This window comes from Mesoplodon mirus (assembly GCF_964341445.2).
Source record: "Mesoplodon mirus genome assembly, chromosome: 3".
Classification (NCBI taxonomy): Eukaryota; Metazoa; Chordata; class Mammalia; order Artiodactyla; family Ziphiidae; genus Mesoplodon; species Mesoplodon mirus.
In genome coordinates, this window is record NC_138978.1 from 162,188,746 (window position 1) to 162,212,695 (window position 23,950).

The 23,950-nt window shown below is 36.6% G+C and overlaps 1 protein-coding gene across 5 annotated transcripts in view; it reads left to right on the forward strand.

Annotated features, from left to right (window-relative positions):
* Positions 1-23,950, forward strand: part of ACBD6 (acyl-CoA binding domain containing 6) — a 227,427-nt gene that overhangs the window by 76,441 nt on the left and 127,036 nt on the right. For 4 of the 5 annotated variants that reach the window (XR_014293615.1, XM_082616570.1, XM_082616572.1 and 1 more), the window contains one exon: positions 14,160-14,249. The exons of the other annotated variant lie outside the window; for it this stretch is intronic. Coding sequence is in view for 3 of the 4 variants with exons in the window: in XM_082616570.1 (XP_082472696.1) it covers positions 14,160-14,249 (90 nt within the window). In the remaining variant the exon portion in view is untranslated. The remainder of the gene's footprint in view (positions 1-14,159; positions 14,250-23,950) is intronic. 5 annotated transcript variants of the gene reach the window in all.

Genomic DNA, 23,950 nt, shown 5'->3' on the forward strand with positions numbered 1-23,950 from the left:
AGCATCTTTCCTATAATATATTTTCAGTGACATCTGGAACTGAAAATGTAAGACTGTAATTCTGTAGTAAAGTTTGTTCTCCTATAAATAATGAAAGGAGTCAAGAAAGATGTCGCTAGAGAAAAGTGGAAGCCAGATTGTGAAACAGTAACACCGGCTCTTCTGATTCCCACTTGGGATTTTTTTTGCCTTTCAGGATCAGAATACATTTTATTTTGGTCAGTCAGGCACGATTGCTTCTCTTGATTTTATTGTCGTTTTTAATGTTTGTGCTCATGAGTTAAGATTTTTATGAAGTTAATACATGTAGATCGTTCAAAGGAAATCAAATAGTACTATAAGTCTTACAACAAAAAATGTACTCCCTTATCTGCATCCTTCTCACATTTGATTCTAACTCCCTTGAGGCAAAAACTTTCAGTGCTTTTAGTTGTTTCATTTGCAATTTACCTACCTAATTCTAAATAATATACTTGTATCTCTTGATTTTCCAAGTCTAAACATTATTGATTTTCTTCTGTTATATTAGGATTTAGCTCTTTTACTCATCTTCCCCCTCTCTCTCCCCACCCTCTTAAAATAGTAATATCACAATTTTTAGTGTCAGTTTTCTGATTGCATCTCTGTTATATCAGTGTTTTTATTATTATTACAAATTATACTATAATTAATGTAATATAGTCAATTATGATTATAATGTAACTATATTATTATGACTATGTAAACACTGTTTGTTGCTGAGCTATGGACTGTACTATGTGTATTGGTCAGCTTTTGCTCTAGCAAAAACAAAACAAACAAAACCCCAAATTTCAGTGGCTAACAACATTTATTTCTTGCTCGTATTTCAAAAGCCTTGGAACCAGTTGAGACTCTGCTGGCTTCTACTAGCCTTGTTTGTGCTCAGTTCATCTCGATTTCATATGTCTTCTCATTCTAAGATCTAATCCCAATGGATAGACCCTATATGGGGCAGACAATAAAGGCAGACAGAACCAGACCCCACAAATACATTTAAAGCTTTCCTTGGATGTAGCATGTGTCACATCTACTCACATTCCTTTGTCTAAAACAAGTCACAAGGCCAAGCCCCAGGTCACTATAGTAGGAAGTCTGCTCTGATTGCAGGGAAGCAAGGCAAGGGTGGAAAGGGAATGAATAAATTATATAATTATGAATAATGCAATCTACATACCATGGTACAACATTTTGTTTTTCTTAAGGTTAATAATGGCCTCTTTTTTTTTTCTTGGTTTTCTATGTTCCTATTGCAATTCTTTCCTCAAATTGCCCAGTAGAGGTCTTCTCTGTTCAGTCAAGCACATCAGATAATCAATCCCATGTTTTTTTTAGCAATATCCCTCTGGAACCCTCCTTCCTTCTTCATCTCTAAACTGGACTGGTTGTTCTCTAGGCCTCTTGCATAGATGTCATTCTGGGATTATGCTTTACCACTGTCTTTGGAATTCTCTTCCCCTTTTTCCTGGATTTTTCTGTTTTCTGGATCCCAGGTCTTCATCTTTTATTGTTTACTTCTGTGTTTTGATGGAGTGTCTCCTCCACTAGCGTCCTCTTTTATTTATTTCCTGGTTTTGAAGGAGCATTTCCTTTAGTAGCTTCCTGGGTAAATGTTTTGAGATCTTCCTTGTTGAAAATGTTTCTATCAGAGCTCTTGGTGTATTCCATATGCTCAGTAAAGATTTGATGAATTATGAGTGAATGAATGATTGAATGAATGAATAAGCAGAAGCAGCATAGTATAATGGTGATGAGCTGGACTACCTGGGTCTGAGTGCTAGCACTGTCACTTCCTAGCTATATGACCTTTGTCAAGTTTATTCTGTCTCAGTTTCCTAATGTGTAAAATGGGAATAATAATAGTACCTGTGTCAGAATTGTTTTGAGTATTATATATAAGGCACTCAAACAGTACCTGAAACACACATGCCAAGCACTCAAATGTTAGCTGTCTTGATTATCCTTAGAGAATAATATGAATGAAGGATGATGATATAATGAAGAAATGAAGAAACCACAACTTTTTTTTGTAAAGACTTTTTTTTTTTTAAGAGCAGAGCAGTTTTAGGTTTTATAATAAATTTGAGAGGAAGGTACAGAGATTTCCCTTCCCATAAGACCCAACATTATTAACATGGTATTTTTTTTTTTAAACCAAGGATGAACCTACATTGATACATCATTATCATCCAAAGTCCATAATTTACTTTAGGGTTCCTCTTGGTGTTGTATATTCTATGTATTTGGACAAATGTGTAATGAAATATTCATCATTACAGTATCATACAGACTCTTTTCACTGCCCTAAAAATCCTATGTGCTCTGAATATTCATATCCCCCACTCCCCTGGCAACCACTGATCTTTTGGTTATCTCCATAGTTTTGCCTTTTCCAGAAGACCATATAGTTGGAATCGCGCAGTATGTAGTCTTTTCAGATTGGCTTCTTTCACTTAGTAATATGCATTTGAGTTTCCTCCATATCCTCTGATGGCTTGAGAGCTCATTTCCTTTCAGCACCGAATAATATTCCATTGTCTAGACGTACCACAGTTTATTTATCCATTCACCTCTTGAGGATTTTTCTTGGTTGCCTCTGAGTATTGGCAATTATGAATAAAGCTGCTATAAACATCCATGGGCACGTTTTGTGTAGACGTAAGTTTTCAGTTCCTTTGGGTAAATAACAAAGAGTACAATTTGTAGATGATGTGGTAAGAGTGTGTTTAGTTTATTAAGAAACCACCAAATTGTCTTCCAAAATGGCTGTGCCATCTTGTATTCCTACCATCCATGAATGATGCTCTTTTGTTAGGTACATACACGTTAAGAATAGTTACATCTTCTTGGAGAATTGACCTCTTTATCATTATGTAATACCCTTCTTTATCCCTCATAACTTTACTTACTTTGAAGTTTGCTCTGACTGAAATTAATATAGCTAATCCTGTTTTCCTATTGTGTGTTAGCATGGTATTTTTTTGTCCATCCATTTACTTTTAATCTATATGTGCCTATATATTTCAAGTAGGTTTTTTATAGACAGCATATTGTTGGGTTGTGTTTTTTTTTTTTTTTTTTTGCGGTATGCGGGCCTCTCACTGCTGTGGCCTCTCCCGTTGCGGAGCACAGGCTCCGGACGCGCCGGCTCAGCGGCCACGGCTCACGGGCCCAGCCGCTCCGCAGCATGTGGGATCTTCCCGGACCAGGGCACGAACCCGTGTCCCCTGCATCAGCAGGCGGACTCTCAACCACTGCGCCACCAGGGAAGCCGCCCTGGGTTGTGTTTTTGATCCACTCTGACAATCTGTCTTTCAATTGGTACACTTAGGCCATTGACATTCAAAGTGATTACTAATATAGTTGGCTTAATATTTACCATCTTTGTTACTGTTTTCTATATGTTGCCCTTATTCTTTATTCCTGTTTTTGTCTTCCACTCTTTTCCTGCCTTTTGTGGTTTTAATTGAGCATTTAATATGATTCCATTTTCCTTCCTTTCTTAGCATATCAGTTATGCTTTTTTTTGACCTTTTATAGTGGTTGTCCTAGAGTTTGCAATATACATTTATAACTAATCTAAGTCCACTTTCAAATAACATGATACCATCATGGGTAGCGTGAGTGCCTTATAAAAACAAAATATTCCTAATTCCTCCCTCCTGTCCCTTGTATCATTTCTGTCACTCATTTCACTTACATAAAAGCATACATAAGCACGTATATATGCATACTATATATGCGTGTTTGTATATTAGTACACACGTAAGATATATATGATACATAAGCATTTATAATCAAATACATTGTTGCTATTATTTTGAACAAACTGTTATCTTAGATCAATTAAGAGTAAGAAAAATAAAAGTTTTATTGTACCTTCACTATTCCTGCTTTGATGCTCCTTCTTTCAGTTTCTGACCTACATTATTTTCCTTCTCTCTGAAGAATTTCTTTTAACATTTCTTGCAAGGGAGGTGTATTGGCAACAGATTTCCTCAATATTTGTTTGAGAAAGTCTTTATTTCTTCTTCACTTTTGAAGGATAATTTCTCAGGATACAGAGTTCTAGGTTAGCAGGGGTTTTTCCTCAACAGTTTAAATATGTCACTCCACTCTCTTCTCGCATGGTTTCTGAGGAGAAGTCTGATGTAATTCTTATCTTTGTTTCTCTGTAAGCAATATTTTTTTTTTGTCCTCTGGCTTCTTTCAGGATTTTTCTTTATCTTTGACTTTCTGTAATTTGAAAATGATATGCCTAGTGTAGTTTTTGAAGCATTTATTTTGCTTGGTGTTCTCTGAGCTTCCTGGATATGTGGCTTGGTGTCTAGCATTAATTTGAGGAAATTCAGTCATTGTTTCAGGTATTCTTCTGTTCCTTTCTCTGTTTCTTCTCCTTCTGGTATCCCCATTATGCATACATTGTATCTTTTGTATTTGTCCCATAGCCATTGGATATTCTGTTCTGGGTTTTCTTTTTTTTTTTTTTCCCCAGTCTTTGTTCTCTTCACTTTTCAGTTTTCAAGGATTCTATTGATACATCTTCTAACTCAGAGATTCTTTCTTCAGCCATGTCTGGTATACTAATAAGCCCATCACAGGCATTTTTAAAATTTCTGTTACAGTGGTTTTTTTATCTCTATCATTTCTTTTTGGTTATTAGGATTTCCATTTCTCTGCTTACATTGTCTGTCTGTTCTTGCGTGGTGCCTGCTTTATTCATTAGAGCCCTTAGCATATTAATCATAGTTGTTTTAAATTCTCAACCTGATAATTCCAACATCTCTGCCCTGTTTCATTCTGATGCTTACTCTGTTTCTTCAGATTGTGGATTTTTTGCCTTTTGGTTTGTTTTGTAATTTTTACTGATAGCTGGACTTGATATATCAGATAAAAGGAACTGCTATAAATAAGCTCTTAGTAATGTGGTGGTGAGGTGTTGGGGAGAGAAAGTGTTCTATGGTCCTATGGTTCGGTCTCAGTTTTGTAGTGAGCCTATGCCTCTGGACTGGGAATCTCACAAATGTTTCTCTTTTTTTTTTCCTCCCCCTTTAGATGGGGCAGAATGGGTGGAGTGGACTGGAGTTGGGTATTTCCCTTCCCCCAGGTCAGTTAGGCTCTGGTAATACCCCAACAGGTTAGGTGCTGGTTAACCAGTTTCCCCTGAAGACAGGCGGTTTTGAGAACAACAGAGTGCTTTGGCATATTTCAGAATGGTTAATTTCCCCTCCCCCTGCCAGAAGCATGAGGGGATGTTTCTCTGACATTTATTGTGGGAACCTCGTCAAGCTCCTACACGTAAATCTCACACTATTGGGGGGTTGCAGATAGAGGGGTTGAGTAGATGCCCTTGGAGTTTTTAACCCTCAGAGTTGTCTGCACTGTGCCTCCAGCAATTCATTAATTACAGTCAGGTTTTCCTACCTGACTCTGGTTCCCCGAGTGGTTTCCACTTGTGAGGCTCTGCTCCAGGATGTCGAATTCACCTATTTGTCTCTCTCGTCTCAGGGGCAGTGGTTTGCCCTGTGTCTTGCCCTTTCTTATGGATCTAAGAATTGTTGATTTTTCAGTCTCTTCAGCTTTTTTGTTTGTTGTTAGGATGGAGTGGCAACTTCCTAGCTCCTTATATATGGAACTGGAAACGAAAAGCCCACTTAACTTTTCAAGGTCACTTTTTCACTGGAAATGATTGTGTATGTACTATATTATCCCTGTTAGAATTCTCCATCTTTCAAATAATACTATTTTATACAGTGTGGGTTATAGTTTACAGAGTACTTTCCCCATATTTACAACTCTGTAAGGTACTTTCACTTATTACCGTGTTGTCTTTATAACAGCCCTGTAAGGTAGATGTTATCCTTAGTTCACAGACAGGAACTATTTCAGAGATGTACACATTACTTGTTCGAGTACATACAACTGCTAAGTGGAAATGCAGGTCTGAGAGAGTGTTCTTTTCACCACTGGATTTAAGAAGCATAATCAATTTCCAGTCGACCCTGCTACTGTTGTGCTCTGATTTGCAACAATTTCTTTTATAAAATAGTCAAATCCACCTGTGACCTCTGCAGGGATCATTGGGCAGCAATGATAGGGATAAAATAAATGTCTAGAACTCAAATAGCTTACACTAAACAACACCATTTTTATGTGAAAATAAAAGTAACACTTGTAAAATATCTTGCTTCTGTCATTTAGTGACTTTGATACAGTATGGTTTCCCAGTTTGTTACCCATGCAGCTGCCTTCCCCCCAAGTCTGCCAGAACACTTGTGTTTCCATGAACAGATGAAGTGCTTACACATTCATAGACTGAGACGCCCAGAATTCAGTTGGGTTCTCTCATTGCTCCAAGCAGATTTCTGCCCTTTCAGCCATGACAACTCGGGCTGGGCTCTAAATACTGATGGCAAGTCCTTTTATTATTAATCAGGGATTTGTATGAATTAATTTAAGAACGTGAGGGAGGTGGGAGCTTAAAATTAACATCCTAAATAAAATAAAGGGTACTGCTTCATGACACTTAAAGCTCTAGCAAATAAAACAAGTTTGCAAGCTTTGATGATGGATTAAAAGTATATAATCTCAAAGTTAAGTTGCTAGCTAAAAAGACATTTCCCTACTATAATAAGTTGGGTAACAATTACAATTTTGAAAGAACATGGTCTTCTAGGTGTTTGTCTAATATTTGAGCTTGAGTTATTTCACTACTGATTGCCTAAGATTCTTTGGAATGGTATACGACTTTATTTAAAATGTTCATTCAGGGCTTCCCTGGTGGCACAGTGGTTGAGAGTCCGCCTGCCAATGCAGGGGACACGGGTTCGTGCCCCGGTCCGGGAAGATCCCACATGCCGCGGAGCGGCTGGGCCCGTGAGCCATGGCCGCTGAGCCTGTGCGTCCGGAGCCTGTGCTCCGCAACGGGAGAGGCCACAACAGTGAGAGGCCCGCATACTGCCAAAAAATAAAAAAATAAAAAAAAATAAAATGTTCATTCAGCAGATTCAGCCCAATTTCAGTCTTTCCCTGAGATGATTAAAAATTACATTTATTTCACTTAAAATTTTTTGTGAGCACATAGAGAAATTTAATTATAGTCATAACATGATAAGCCACATTTGCACTCCCACATATTGAAATAAACATAATTATTATATTGCCAAAAATGCTTAGATTTGAATCTATAGCTATCATAGCACATGAACATATATATATATAAAATGCCTTTTAAATAAAATATTCCTATTCTATAATGAAATTATTTTATTATACACAAGTATAGTTCCTGGTGTGTATCTTTTATTTAAGTTGTAATTGCTACAAATATAGTAAGGCATATATTTCTAATTTGAGAAAATTATGTGGTGTTTCCTACTGATATGGTAATTAGGACGCTGTCTATATTTCATGTAATAGAAAAAAGTTTTGTAGTTATACTTACTATTCAGGACGCTATAGGTTCCAAGTTTATAGCATCATGGTGTTCTATGTACTCATTTTTTATTTAAATTACAGCTTCTATTAAATTTTTTAATCATTTGCAGAAATGTTTGGAAATTGAGGTGTAGATAATATAAAGAGAAATGTGAAGGTCTAAAAGCTTATACATTTTTTAAAATGGTGCTTCAATTTTTATTTTTTGAGTCAGTTAATATAACTCTTCACACATGCCACATACTTATAGTTCTTCCAAGAAAATATCTTGGATGATTTAAATAATTTATAAAGTATACTTAATATATGAACAGAATATTTCTTATCAATCATCAGGCACATATGTCTGTACAATTCTTGTCACACAGTTTATTTCTCAGATCAGTGCCATATACAGTAGACACTGAATACATGCTTCTTAGTGATATTTAAATAATATTTTATTTATTTCTAATTAATTTATTTTTGGCTGTGTTGGGTCTTCATTGTGGTGGGCAAGCTTCTCATTGCGGTGTCTTCTCTTGTTGCGGAGCACGGGTTCTAGGTGCGTGGGCTTCAGTAGTTGTGGCACACGGGCTCAGTAGTTGTGGCGCACAGGCTCTAGAGCGCAGGCTCAGTAGTTGTGGTGCACGGGCTTAGTTGCTCCGTGGCACATGGGATCTTCCCAGACCAGGGCTTGAACTCATGTCCCCTGCATTGGCAGGCGGATTCTTAACCACTGTGCCACCAGGGAAGTCCCTTAAATAGTATTTTAAACTTTTACATTAATTTAAATTTGTTTTAGAACAAATGTAGCAATATAATAATATTTGAATGAATTAGATGACATTATTCCAGTGCAGTATCATCACTCCCCCGAGAAGCATTCATACAATGCATTGGTTTTTCCATAGATTTTTGTCTAATACACTCAAAAATTCCTCTTTTATTGAGCTACTTCTTTAGTTAAGTTCTTTCTGTCCTTTTGAAGGTCTAATTTTATACCATTTTCCATATGTTTATTGATTCTTTCAAATACTTTGAAGAAGATCACCTTTCTCTTGACTCCATTCCTTTCTGTACTTGCTTTGTTTTAAATTGGTGGCTCATGTCAGAATACAGTTTACATGCTTTTGGCTTGAGAAACTGCTGCAAAATCTGGCAAAACTGACAGTACTAACCTAACAAAGATGCAAAAGTTTTAAGAGGCAGAGTCAGTGTACTAAGGCTCAATTTATGCTTCTATTTAAGAAAGGAAGGAAAAAATTCATCCTCTTAAATAACTTTCTACACTTGAGTATATGCTAGTTTGGTTATGTAGTTGATAAACATATTAATTTGAAGGAACTTTGTTTATTCACACTAATAATTGAGAAATGCATTCTGAACTGTCAAATTATGCTCATTTGTATTAATACAGGCAGCACCATTTAAAAATCAAGCCTATGGTAATACTTTACACCAGAAACTCGTACTTAATGCAGAATGAGAAAATAGTGAAAGTCATTTAAATCTTATGAGCTTTGGCAGCATACTTTTAAAAAATTTTTTTGTCATGGTAAAATATACATAACAAAATTCACAGATTTAACCATTTTCAAGTGTACAGTTCTGTGTCATTAAATACTTTTACATTGTTTAACCATCACCACCGTGTATCTCCAGAACTTTTTCATCTTCCCCAACTGAAATTCTGGACCTGTTAAACACTAACTCCTCATTCCTCCCCTTCCCACAGCCCCTGGCAGCCACCATTCTACTTTCTGTGTCTATGAATCTGACTACTCTAGGTACTTCGTGTAAATGGAATCATACAATCATACACAAGCTCTCTTGAGACTGGCTTATTTCAGTTAGCATAATGTCTTCAAGGTTCGTCCATGTTATAACATGTCAAAGTTTCCTTCCTTTTAAAAAATGAATGATATTTGTATGTATATATTGCATTTTGTTTATCTAAATATCCATCTGTGGACAGTTGGGTTGCTTTCATATTTTGGCTATTGTGAATAATGTGGCTGTGAGTGTGGGTGTGCAAATTTTTGTTTTTTTCCAACACTTTATTATTAAAATTTGTAAACATACAGGAAAGTTGAAAGAATTTTACAGTGAACATCTATATCCCTACCACTAGATTCTACCACTAGTTATTTTACTATGTTTGCTTTATCAATATCTAGCCGTTTCTCTATCCATCCATCAATTGATCTATGTTTTTGATGCATTTCAGAGTATTTTATAGGCAATAAATTTTCTTCTAAATGCTTCAGCATACATATCATTAACTAGAGTTCAGTATTAGTTTGGTTCCTCTTTTAAGGTAACATGTATATATACAATGAAATGCACAAATCTGAAGTGCACATTCAATTAATTTTGACAAATGCACATACCTGTGTAATCAAAACTCCTGTCAAGATATAGAACGTTACTGTCACCCCAGAAAATTCCCTCATGCCCCATCCCAGGTAGTTCTTTCTCCTAATCGTACAATGGTAACCACTGTTCTGATAATCCTTCTACCATAGATTGGTTTTGCCTGTTCTAGAACTTTATATAGATGGAATCATAATATGTACTTTTTTGTGTAAGGCTTCTTTCATTTAGCATAGTGTTTTTGAAGTTCATTGATATTGTCATATAGATCAGTATTTCCTTCCTTTACATTGTTGACTAATATTCCATTGTATGAATATGAATTCATCGTAGTGTATTTATCCATTATCTTCTGATGGACACCTGGCTACCTTATTATTATCACTGGATTACTTATTATTTTATACAGGATGAAGTAATATCTCCCTTGCTTACTCCTTAACCCTTTAGTTACTAACATTATGGCTTAGTAAATGCTTATAGAGGGAGTTTCTAAAGTAGTGTATTTAAAATCCTTCTGAATTCCCTGATAGCTCAGCAATACCATTTCCTTTTACCTTAGATCTTAGCCAGTGAAGGAGATCAAGTATTCACTTATTTTAAATGTGTGTTAGCTTCCATGTTAGCCACATCTTGAGATCATAAACTGCCACCCAATCCTACTGCTGTCTAAGTTTTTGAAAGAACATTGTTGGTTCACTAATGAGAGGTGGGTGGAAGTAGGAGGCTTTGTGTAGTTTCTGGTGGTTGCAGGTGGGGGAGTTCTCACTGTAGCCAGCTGCTACACTGGCAGCAGCAAAGGGTAGAAGATAGGGATAGGAGAGAGGAGGCAGAGACGCTACAGGTTATTGGTAGCTGAAGTCAATCAATTGTAAATTGAAACCCAATTTTTTGGAGAGAGGAATTCAAGTCAACCTATTTGTTGTATTTCACTTAGTAATTAGACAGTACTATACCATGCCATCTTTGATAGAATGGCAACTCTTACCAAATTTAAACATACCAACTTTGCCATGTTTTTGTCTACTGTATATATGGTGTACATGCTTTGTTTGTATCTGTTCTCAAAATACCCTAAGAATATCGAGTCATTTTATAATACCATCTCTTTTCATTTAATTTGTGATATCCAGGAGAAAATCTAATTTTTAAAAATTCTACATGGTTTAAGAACAAGTAACCAAGGATATCAAAGAAGCATATAAAATATTAAGACTCACTCTGTATTTTCCAGAAGGTATGAAAGTAATACCACTTAATAGGTTAGCTGCCACCCTGCACTTTCCAAGCACTTTAGAGTCATTCATCTGTCTGAGGTAAAACGGTATTTGCACCCTTGGTTAACAGATGGGAACTCTTTCTTCCCCACTGTGTTTTACTGTGTTTGAATTCCAGAATTTATCCAGAGCTCTCGAAACAGTGCTTGTGGTCTTCTGCTGGCCTAACAAAGATTCCTTTTAATAATGGCTTTCCCCACAAATGTCCCAAATAGTTCTGCGATATTCTTTCAGAAGTTATTAAAACTAGAAGCAAACAAACAATTGTCAGCTTTTGTGGTAACAGTAAAAATAAATTTAACTTGAAAATTTGTAAGAGATTATATCATTCATAGAAGATAAAACAATTATATCTAAAAATAGGTAAAATATCTCATAAGTTTGTATAAAATCTTTAAGCAAATATAAATTTAATGTGCACCTAATTGATGGTTTTCCTTCTGGAAGAGAAATTATGGAATCCTGTATCAAAACTAATTTAATAAATTTAATAATTGCATTTTACTGGTCCATATATGTTTATGGCTAACAAAGAGAAAGGAAAGAAACCACAGGTGTTTATTTACTGATTTTATCAGTAGGGGTTATGAGGATAGTATCTCTGCAAATTACTGGTTATTTATTACTTGAACTAATAATCTTAAATTAGAGTATGTTTACAGGAACTCTACAATTTGAAGAAGTAAAGAGTTATCACATTCAGATATCTGGCTGTGCTGATCTTTGTTCATTTAAATGCAGGATATTTGAAGGCAAAAATTCCAAAGCCTGATTTACTTCATCTATGCTTATTTACAAGTATGTTTAATCCTGCTCTTGTTTTTGAACTTCTTAATGCTGCATAAAAATATTAATCATTAGGTGGTCTTAATGTAGCTGTCTTCAGCCCTTCTGCAGAAAGTCATTGTCAGAGAATTCATTCTAATTCAAGGTTAATTAGTGTACCATTAAAATAATGTGTTACAAAAATTAATTACATTGCAGGTCAGAAAACCTGTTAAAAAGCATAGTGTAAATGTCTGAGAGCACATCATCCTCCTTAAAACATTGCTATACAAGTGCCACCCTTCTAGAAAATATATCCAAAGTGAAAATCACTACTGAGGTCCAGTCATAGGTGTTTCCTCTAAAGTAAATTTTTGGCACCACATATGGGAAATTTAAAATATAACTCCCCATTAACAGTAAAATGCGTTGCTTGTCTGCTTTCCCACTGAAACAGCTAAGGATTTATAATTTAGCATTAGTTGATGTAACCCTATTGGGTTAAACCTAAGGAGAAATCAGGAATCTGGTTGAGAAATAGAAATTATCTGTACATCTTGTAGTAAAAATACTAGATATATTAATATTATGTTTTCCTACTTAACTATTAGGTACTTCTGGTAGGTGCTCTGTGTAAGTCTATCAGACATCATTTTAACTATACAGTAATTCTTGTTAATTTAACTTAATAGCCATAAAATGTACAGTTAAAATTAGAACTAAGAATGATACAGACTTTGACATTTTATCTGATTATTTTAATGTAAAAGCTGTGAAATAATTACATTGAACTATAAAATATTTTATACATTGGTATTAGTTCTGAGAGTCTAATTAGAATATCTGTTTATTCGTATAGAGGGTTTTGAAATTAGTGCTCTAGTAACACTAAATCAGTACACATTAGAGCTGGAGAACATTTAACATAGGCAACTCTATTCTCTACTCCACAGTACATGTTTTACTTGGCTTTTAGAATTGTCTCCATTTAAAAAAATTCTTAGTGGGCTCTGAGCAAAGTAGTTTTGCTGTTACAATAAACTGCGAATGATTTGCCCACGTTTTAAAATTTTTTGCTTCCCTTCCTCTTTGGATTTTGTGTAAGCCTATTGCAAAACAGATATTCACAGGTAAGTAAAAATAAATTGAGCAAATGAAAGAAAAAGAAAAGGACAATTTGTAAGGAAGAAGTTGTCTTACTTCTTTTGTTTGTTTGTTTCAAGAATAGTTCCTGGTTTGATTAGTTGAACTAATAGGTATGTGAAGAGAGTCTGAAAGGTGAAGTGTGTGAGTTTAGAAAAGCTTTCTTGAAAGGTGCTTTTTACTTTAAAGTCATCTTTGTCCCAGCTTATATCTGCTTAAATCTTTTCTAAAATGACATAAAGCAGGGATTTCAACTTAATTTGGAAAAACATTCCATTCTTTAAAAAATGACATCACTACCACCCCGAAAAAAGTAGTGTTAAGCCATACATCACTCATTTCTTCAGAAAAGCCCTTAGCTTTGGGGGTTTTGTTTATTCTTTGGACCGAGGAGGCTCCTTTCATTAACTAAACTAAGATTTCTGACAGTGGAGAAAAGAATTAACACATTGAGAGTAACCGTTCATCCTTGGTAGACAACAGTTAAAATTAATGTTTCATATTTAGTACTTTTGTCTCCTGACAGTTAATATCTATTCTGTTTTACAAGTGGCTTTCACAGTCAACATTTGAAGATAAACACTAGCAGACTTTACTAACGTTTTGGGGATATTTCAGGGTGTAAATTTGGGATATGAAGGGGAAATGCTTAGTTTCAAAGTGATTAAATTTTCTTACACTTTAAGGAATAAACTTGAGTAAATTTAGACAAACTGCATTTAGATTATGATCTCTACCTAGGTTTAAGTACTTTTTTTTTTTTTATCCATAGGATTTTTTCCACCAGAAGTGGACATAATTTAAAACTATCTCTTACCTTTATAGAGTTCTTTAAAATTTACAGAGCGTTATTTTGTAACTCATTCATTCAACACATGTTATTGGTATTACTGTTGATAGTGTTACCCCCACGCTGTGGGTGAGGAAACTGTTCAGCTGAAGAAAGTCACTGGGCTAGTACAGAACAGATTCCAGAAGTAGAACTCAGGACTTTCTACTGATTTCCAGTCTGCTGCTTTCCCCATAGAACATTTTATATCCATCATTCTTAGAATAGTTCATCTGCATTTTTGCATATTACTCCGTCTTTCTTCAGACCTTGTATCTTTTATACGGTCCCACAACTGGATTAACACATTCATTTATCTTTTTCTGTGTTTTTAGGGCAGAGCTCTACTCCATTGGGCTTGTGATCGAGGACATAAGGAACTAGTCACAGTCCTGCTACAACATAGGGCCGATATTAACTGTCAGGTAAGAGTGATGAAAAGGGAGCTTTTTTAAAAAAAATTGGGGTAAAAGCCACATAAAATTTACCATATTAACAATTTTAAAGTGTACAGTCGAGTGGCATTTAACAATGTGCAACCATCACTAGTGTCTTGTCCTGCAGCATTTTCATCACCCCGGGAGTACGCTTTGTACCCATTAAGCGGTCACTCCCTATTTCCCCCTCACTCCAGACCTTAGCAACAACAAATCTGCTTTCTCAGTGGATTTGCCTCTTCTAGATATTTCATATAAATGGAGTCATAAAATATTTGGCCTTTGTTTCTGGCTTCTTTCACTTGGCCTATTTTCAAGGATTATCCATGTTGTAACATGTAACAGTACTTCATTCCTTTTTGTGGCTAAATAATATTCCGTTGTCTGGATAGACCACATTTTATCAGTTCATCAGTTGATGAGCAGTTGGGTTGTTTCCACCCTTTGGCAGTTGTGAATAATTGCGGTGAACAATTTGTGTACATGTTTTTGTTTAAACACTTGTTTTCAGTTCTTTTGGTTCTGTACCTAGGAGGGGAATTTAAGTTATATGGTAAGTTGATGTTTAACTTTTTGAGGAACCTCCAAACTTTTCCACAGGAGCTACACCATTTTACATTCCCACCAGAAATTCAGGGGTGTTCAAGTTTTTCCACTTCTTCGCCAATACACATTATTTTTCTGTTCATTAGCCATTCTAGTGGGCATGAAGTGATATCTCATCATGGTTTGGATTTGATTTGCATTTCCCTAATGACATTGAGTATCTTTTCATGTACTTGTTGACAGTTTATATGTTTTCTTTGGAAAAATGTCTATTTAAGTGTTTCACCCCTTTTTAAACTGAGTTGTCTTTTATATTTAAGATCTAAAAATTCTTTATATTCTGGACATTAGACCATTATCAGATGTATGATTTGCAGATATCTTCTCCCTTTTCGTGGGCTGTCTTTTCGCTTTCTTAATAGTGTCCTTTGGTGCACGTAAAGTTTTTAATTTTGATGAAGTCCAGTGTATCTATTTCCTTTTGTTGGTTGTGCTTTTGGCATCATACCTAAGAAACCTTTGCCAAATCCAAGGTCATTAAGATTTACCCTGAAGTTTTCTTTCTTTCTTTTTCTCTTTTTTTTTTTGACTGTGGCAAAATATATATAACATAAAATTTACCACTTTAACCATTTTAAGTGTACAGTTCTGTGGCATTAACTACTTTTATGGTGTTCAACCATCACCACCATTCATCTCTAGAACCTTTTCATCTTCTCCAATTGAAACTCTGTACTCATAACTAGCTCCCCATTCCCCACCCCACCCCCTCAGCCCCTGGCAGCCACCATTCTACTTTCTCTCTTCATGAATTTGACTACTCTAGATACCTCATATAAATAGAATCATACAATATTTGTCCTTCTGTGACTGACTTATTTCGCTTAGCATGATGTCTTCAAGGTTCATCCCTGATGCAGCATGTGTCAAAATTTCTTTCCTTTTTAAAACTAACTAATGTTGCATTGTACGTATTTACCATATTTTGTTTATCCAGATATCCATCTACAGACTTAGGTGACTTTCGTTTTTTGGCTGTTGTGATTAATACTTCTATGAATATGGGTAACAAATGTCTGTTTGAATCCTTGCTTTCACTTCTTTTGAGTATATACCCAGAAGTGGAATTGCTGGATCATATGGTAATTCTTTGTTTAATGTTTTGAAGAATCACCATACCATTTCCACAGTGGCTGCACCATTCTACCTTCCCATCAAAAATGCACAATTGTTCCAGTTTCTCCAAATCCTTACCAACACTTGTTATTTTCTGTATTTCTGATATTAGCCCTCCTGGTGGGTGTGAAGTGGTATCTCCTTGTGGTTTTAATTTCACTTCCATAATGATTAATGATGTTGAACATTATTAATGTTGAACAATCAATTTTGGTCATTTGTATATCTTCTTTGGAGAAATGTCTATTGATGTCCTTTGCCCATTCTTTAATTGGGTTGTTTGGGGGTTTTTTGTTGTTAAGCTGTAAGAAGTCTTTATACAGTCTGGATATCAACCCCTTATCAGATGCACGATTTACAAATATTTTCTCCCATTCTTTGGGTTTTCTTTCACTCTGCTGATAATAGTGTCCTTTGATGCACAATAGTTTAAAATTTTGATGAAGTTCAACTTATGTATTTTTCCTTTTGTTGCCTGTGTTTTTGGTGTCATATCCAAGAAATCATTGCAAAATGTCATGCCATGAAGATTTTTCCCAGGTTTTCTTTAAGAGCTTTATAATTTTAGCTTTGTTTTTTGACCCATTTTGAGTAAAAGGTAATGTAAGGGTCCAGCTTCATTTCTTTGCATGTGGATAGTCAGTTTTCCCAGCGCCATTTATTGAAAGGCTGTCCTTTCTTCACTGAATGGTCCTGACACCCCTTGTCAAAAATCACTTGACCATATATGCAAGAGTTTGGGATCTCTATTCTATTCCATTGGTCTCTATGTCTGTCTTAATGCCACTACTACACTGGTTTGATTACTGTAGCTTTGTAGTAATTTTTGAAATCAGGAAGTGTGAGACTTCCAACTTGTTTTTCTTTTTCCAGATTGTTTTGGCTATTCTGGGTCCCTTAAGTTTCCATATGAATTTTAGGATGGATTTTTCTAATTCTACGAAAAAGTCATTGGGGTTTTGATGGAGGTTGCATTAAATCTATAGATCGATTTGGGAAGTACAGGTTTCCCCTGCTCTCTGAAAGTAAAGCATTCCTACGAAACCTTTTGTAAGCCAAAATGATGTAAAGCAAAGAAGCAATTACCTTAGGACACATCTTGCTAACGAATGCACAGAGTAAACTGAGATAAAGCACAGATGCTCACACAGTTAAAAGTTATGATGGCTTCGTGCTGAGATGCACATTGTAGTTCCTGGAGAAGGAGCTAGGTGGTGCCGCTCTTGGTGCTCAGGGTGCGTGCTGCCTCTACAATAGCCAGCTGCAAAACAAAGGGTGAGCGTTGGTTTTGCTTTTCGCCTTTTTTTGTAAAAGCAGAAATCGTCTTCAGATTTCTTTCGGTTAGCAAAAACAGGTACTAATGTAGGTCTTTAGTAAAAGTGAAGTGGCATAAAGCAGACTTTTGAAAAGCAAGGGATACCTGTATTGTCATCTTAACAATGAAGTCTTCCAATCCATGGAATGGCCTTTTTTTGTGTCTCTAATTTCTTTCAGCATTGTTTTATAATTTTCAGTGTACAGTACGTTTGCCTCCTTGGTTTAGTTTATTCCTGAGTATTTTATTCTTTTTTGACACTATTGTAAATGAAACTATTTTCTAAATTTCTTTTTTTGATTATTCATTGTTAGTGTTTAGAAATGCAAGTGATTTTTTCTTTTTGCGGTACGCAGGCGTCTCACTGTTGTGGTCTCTTCCGTTGCGGAGCACAGGCTCCAGACGCACAGGCTCAGCGCCCACGGGCCCAGCCGCTCCGTGGCATGCGGGATCCTCCCGGACCGGGGCACGAACCCGTGTCCCCCGCATCGGCAGGCGGACCCTCAACCACTGTGCCACCAGGGAAGCCCAATGCAAGTGATTTTTGTGTGTTGATTTTTTATCCTGCAACTTTGCTGAATTCGCTTATTAGTTCTAACAGCTTTTTGTGGAATCTTAAGGGTTCTCTACATATAAGATATGTTGTCTATGAACAGAGATAATTTTACTTCTTCCTTTCCAACTTGGATGCCTTTTATTTCATTTTCTTGCCTAACTCCTCTGACTAGACCTTCTAGTACTATGTTGAATAAAAGTAGTTAAAGTGGGCATCCTTGTCTTATTTAGGAGTTTGCTTTTTTTTTTTTTTTTTTTCAGTACGTGGGCCTCTCACTGTTGTGGCCTCTCCTGTTGCGGAGCACAGGCTCCGGACGCGCAGGCTCAAGGGCCATGGCTCACCGGCCCAGCCACTCCGCGGCATGTGGGATCTTCCTGGACTGGGGCACAAACCCTTGTCCCCTGCATCGGCAGGCGGACTCTCAACCACTGCACCACCAGGGAAGCCCTAGGAGTTTGCTTTTTAATTTAGTATAAATTATACTAAAGATAGATGTAAAATGCTTTTCCTTTACATAATATTTGTTGGCATATACATCCATTCCACTTTAGCCCCCTCGGTCTCCTGGGCTCACCCTGAACTTTTCATCAAGTCTGAAATTTTCAGTTCTAATTATACTCTCCAATTCACTTCACTCTAAATCTCTTATTTGACTTTATGGAAATCCTGAGTCCCTTGACTGATCTACCTTCTCCCATTTTAGTTCATTTTGTCCACTCTCATGCAATTATCCTCATCTTCATTCCCATTCCCTGTTTTTCAGCTGTGGTAGCCACCTGGCAAAATGCTAATTCTGATTACAGTTGCCTGCCTTCTGTATATCTACACTCTGGGTCTGGGCAAAGCTAGAAAAAAAAATTACTCAGCCCGGATATTACCATAAATCATGGTATCCATCTTTAATTTTGACTGGCAAGTCTTATGGTCTTTCTTATTCTCACATTTTCCCTTATTTCACAGACAAAATAGAAGACCTCTTTATCTCCAACCTGTCTCTCAGCCAGTAGCTGCAGCAACATATATTTCTTGGACACCCCTCAGACACTTCAAACGCACAGTGTCTAACACTGAACTTACCATCTCTCAACAGCCACCGTCCCTGCCCCCCCATAATTGGCATCAGCATCCACCCAGTGCTCCAGGACTCATCCTTTATTCTTCTCTCATTCTCACACCCACTGAAGTCCTGTAGGTTTTGCCTGCTAAGTGTACCTCAAATCTACCCACTTCTCTATTTCAGCATTGCCAGCACACTAGTTTAAGCTTATTAAATTATTTCAGCAGCTCTCAGCTATATCCCTGCTTCTAATCTTGATGTCCTTCGATACATTTCCCACTTTTCATCTGGAGATTCTTTCTAAAATGCTTATTTTCAGGGGCTTCCCTGGTGGCGCAGAGGTTGAGAATCTGCCTGCCAATGCAGGGGACACAGGTTTGAGCCCTGGTCCGGGAAGATCCCACATGCCGTGGAGTAACTGAGCCTGTGTGCCACAACTACTGAGCCTGCACTCTAGAGCCCGCGAGCCACAACTACTGAAGCTCGTGCGCCTAGAGCCCATGCTCCACAAGTAGAGAAGCCACTGCAATGAGAAGTCCGCACACTGCAACAAAGACCCAACACAGCCGAAAATAAATAAATTAAATAAATAAATTAGGGAAAAAAGAATAAAATGCTAATTTTCAAATGTTCTCTTCTTTACTTTTATTATTCTAAGATAAAATCTAAATTTAATTTGCCCTATAAAATGCTTCATGATCTGGACCTTGCTCACCTCTCCACTTATTTCTCAGATACTCCTAGCTTATGGTATGCTGAGTTCCACTGGTTCTGAAGAACTTGACATGCTGCTCACCTGTTGGCCTTCTTTTTTTTGAACATCTTTATAGGAGTGTAATTGCTTTACATTGTTGTGTTAGTTTCTGCTGTATAACAAAGTGAGTCAGCTATATGTATACATATATCCCCATATCCCCTCCCTCTTCAGCCTCCCTCCCACCCTCCCTATCTCACCCCTCCAGATGGTCACAAAGCACCAACCTGATCTCCCTGTGCTATGCGGCTGCTTCCCACTAGCTATGTATTTTACATTTCGTAGTGTATATATGTCCATGCCACTCTCTCACTTCGTCCTGGCTTATCCTTCCCCTTCCCGTGTTTTCAAGTCTATTTTCTACGTCTCCATCTTTATTCCTGTCCTGCCCCTAGGTTCTTCAGAGCCTTTTTAGATTCCATATATATCTGTTAGCATATGGTATTTGTTTTTCTCTTTCTGACTTACTTCATTCTGTATGACAGACTCTAGGTCCATCCACCTCACTACAAATAACTCAATTTCGTTTCTTTTCATGGCTGAGTAGTATTCCATTGTATATATAAGCCACATCTTCTTTACCCATTCATCTGTCAATGGACACTTAGGTTGCTTCCTTGTCCTGGCTATTGTAAATAGTACTGCAATGAACATTTTGGTACATGACTCTTTTTGAATTATGGTTTGCTCAGGGTATATGCCCACTAGTGGGATTGCTGGTTCATATGGTAGTTCTGTTTTTAGTTTTTTAAGGAACCTCCATACTGTTCTCCATAGTGGCTGTATCAATTTACATTCCCACGAACAGTACAAGAGTGTTCCCTTTTCTCCACACCCTCTCCAGCATTTATTGTTTATAGATTTTTTGATGATGGCCATTCTGACTGGTGTGAGGTGATACCTCACTGTAGTTCTGATTTGCATTTCTCTAATAATTAGTGATGTTGAGCATCCTTTCATGTGTTTGTTGGCAATCTGTATATCTTCTTTGAAGAAATGTCTGTTTAGGTCGTCTGCCCATTTTTGCATTGGGTTGTTTGTTTTTCTGATATTGAGCTGCATGAGCTGCTTGTATATTTTGGAGATTAATCCTTTGTCAGTTGCTACATTGGCAAATATTTTCTCCCATTCTGAGGGTTGTCTTTTCGTCTCGTTTATGGTTTCCTTTGCTGTCGAAAGCTTTTAAGTTTCATTAGGTCCCATTTGTTTTTGTTTTTCCATTTCTCTAGAAGGTGGGTCAAAAAGGATCTTGCTGTGATATATGTCACAGAGTGTTCTGCCTATGTTTTCCTCTAAGAGTTTTATAGTGTCTGTCCTTACATTTAGGTCTTTAATCCATTTTGAGTTTATTTTTGTGTATGGTTTTAGGGAGCGTTCTAATTTCATTCTTTTACATGTAGCTGTCCAGTTTTCCCAGCACCACTTATTCAAGAGACTGTCTTTTCTCCATTATATATTCTTGCCTCCTTTATCAAAGATAAGGTGACCATATGTGCGTGGATTTATCTCTGGGCTTTCTCTCTTGTTCCATTGATCTATATTTCTGTTTTTGTTCCAGTACCATACTGTCTTGATTACTGTAGCTTTGTAGTATAGTCTGAAGCCAGGGAGCCTGATTCCTCCAGCTCCCTTTTTCTTTCTCAATATTGCTTTGGCTATTCGAGGTCTTTTATGTTTCCATACAAATTGTGACATTCTTTGTTCTAGTTCTGTGAAAAATGCCTTTGGTAGATTGATAGGGATTGCATTGAATCTGTAGATTGCTTTGGGTAGTATAGTCGTTTTCACAATGTTGATTCTTCCAATACAGGAACATGATATATCTCTCCATCTGTTGCTATCATCTTTAATTTCTTTCATCAGTGGCTTATAGTTTTCTGCATACAGGTCTTTTGTCTGCTTAGGTAGGTTTATTCCTAGGTATTTTATTCTTTTTGTTGCAGTGGTAAGTGGGAGTGTTTCCTTAATTTCAGTTTCAGATTTTTCATCGCTAGTGTATAGGAATGCAAAAGATTTCTGTGCAGTAATTTTGTATCCTGCTACTTTACCAAATTCATCGAATAGCTCTAGTAGTTTTCTGGTAGCATCTTTAGGATTCTCTATGTATAGTATTATGTCATCTGCAAACAGTGACAGTTTCACTTCTTTTCTGATTTGGATTCCTTTTATTTCTTTTTTGTCTCTGATTGCTGTGGCTAAAACTTCTAAAACTATGTTGAATAATAGTGGTGAGAATGGGCAGCCTTGTCTTGTTCCTGATGTGAGTGGAAATGGTTTTAGTTTTTCACCATTGAGAGCGATGTTGGCTGTGGGTTTGTCATATATGGCCTTTATTATGTTGAGGTAAGTTCCCTCTATGCCTACTTTTGGAGAGTTTTTATCATAAATGGGTGTTGAATTTTTTTGAAAGCTTTTTCTGCATCTATGGAGATTATCATATGGTTTTTATTCTTCAGTTTGTTAATATGGTGTATCACATTGATTGATTTGCATATATTCAAGAATCCTTGCATTCCTGGGATAAACCCCATTTGATCATGGTGTATGATCCTTTTAATGTGCTGTTGGATTCTGTTTGCTAGTATTTTGTTGAGGATTTTTCCATCTATGTTCATTAGTGATACTGGCCTGTAGTTTTCTTTTTTTGTAACATCTTTGTCTGGTTTTGGTATCAGCATGATGGTGGCCTCGTAGAAGGAATTTGGGAGTGTTCCTCCCTCTGCTATATTTTGGAAGTGTTTGAGAAGGATATGTCTTAGCTCTTCTGTAAATGTTTGATAGAATTCTCCTGTGAAGCCATCTGGTCCTGGGCTTTTGTTTGTTGGAAGATTTTTAATCACAGTTTCAATTTCAGTGCTTGTGATTGGTCTGTTTATATTTTCTATCTCTTCCAGGTTAAGTCTTGGAAGGTTGTGCTTTTCTATGAATATGTCCATTTCTTCCAGGTTGTCCATTTTATTGACATATAGATAATCTCTCATGGTCCTTTGTATTCTGCAGTGTCAATTGTTACTTCTCCTTTTTCATTTCTAATTCTTTTGATTTGTCTTCTCCCTTTTTCTCTTGATGCATCTGGCTAATGGTTTATCAATTTTGTTTATCTTCTCAAAGAACCAGCTTTTAGTTTTATTGATCTTTTCTATCGTTTCCTACATTTCTCTTTCATTTATTTCTGATCTGATCTTTATGATTTCTTTCCTTCTGCTAACTTTGGGGATTTTTTGGTCTTCTTTCTCTAATTGCTTTAGGTGTAAGGTTAGGTTGTTTATTTGAGATTTTTCTTGTTTCTTGAAGTAGGATTGTATGGCTATGAACTTCCCTCTTAGAACTGCTTTTGTTGCATCCCATAGGTTTTGGGTCGTCGTGTTCTCATTGTCATTTGTTTCTAGGTATTTTTTGATTTCCTCTTTGATTTCTTCAGTGATCTCTTGGTTATTTAGTAGTGTGTTGTTTAGCCTCCATGTGGTTTGGTTTTTTTTTGTTTTTTTTTGTTTTTTTTTGTTTTTGCAGTATGCGGGCCTCTCACTGCTGCGGCCCCTCCCGTTGTGGAGCACAGGCTCCGGACTCACAGGCTCATCAGCCATGGCTCATGGGCCCAGCCGCGGCACGGCATGTGGGATCCTCCCGGACCGGGGCATGAACCCATGTCCCCTGCGTCGGCAGGTGGCCTCTCAACCACTGTGCCACCAGGGGAGCCCCTGTATTTTTTTAACAGTTCTTTTTTCTGTAACTGATATCTAGGCTCATAACGTTGTGGTCAGAAAAGATACTTGATACAATTTCAATTTTCTTAAATTTACCAAGGCATGATTTGTGACCCAAGGTATGATCTATCCTGGAGAATGTTCCATGAGCACTTAAGAAGAAAGTGTATTCTGTTGTTTTTAATGGAATGTCCTATAAATATCAGTTAGGTCCATCTTCTTTAATGTGTCATTTAAAACTTGTGTTTCCTTATTTATTTTCATTTTGGTTGATCTGTCCATTGGTGAAAGTGGGGTGTTAAAGTCCCTGATATTATTGTGTTACTCTTGATTTACCCTTTTATGGCTGTTAGCATTTTTTGCCTTATGTATTGAGGTGCTCCTATGTTGGGTGCATAAATATTTACAACTGTTATATTCTTTTCTTGGATTGATCCCTTGATCATTATTTAGTGTCCTTCTTTGTCTCCTGTAATAGTCTTTATTTTAAAGTCTATTTTGTCTGATACGAGAATTGCTACTCCAGCTTTCTTTTGATTTCCATTTGCATGGAATATCTTTTTCCATCCCTTCACTTTCAG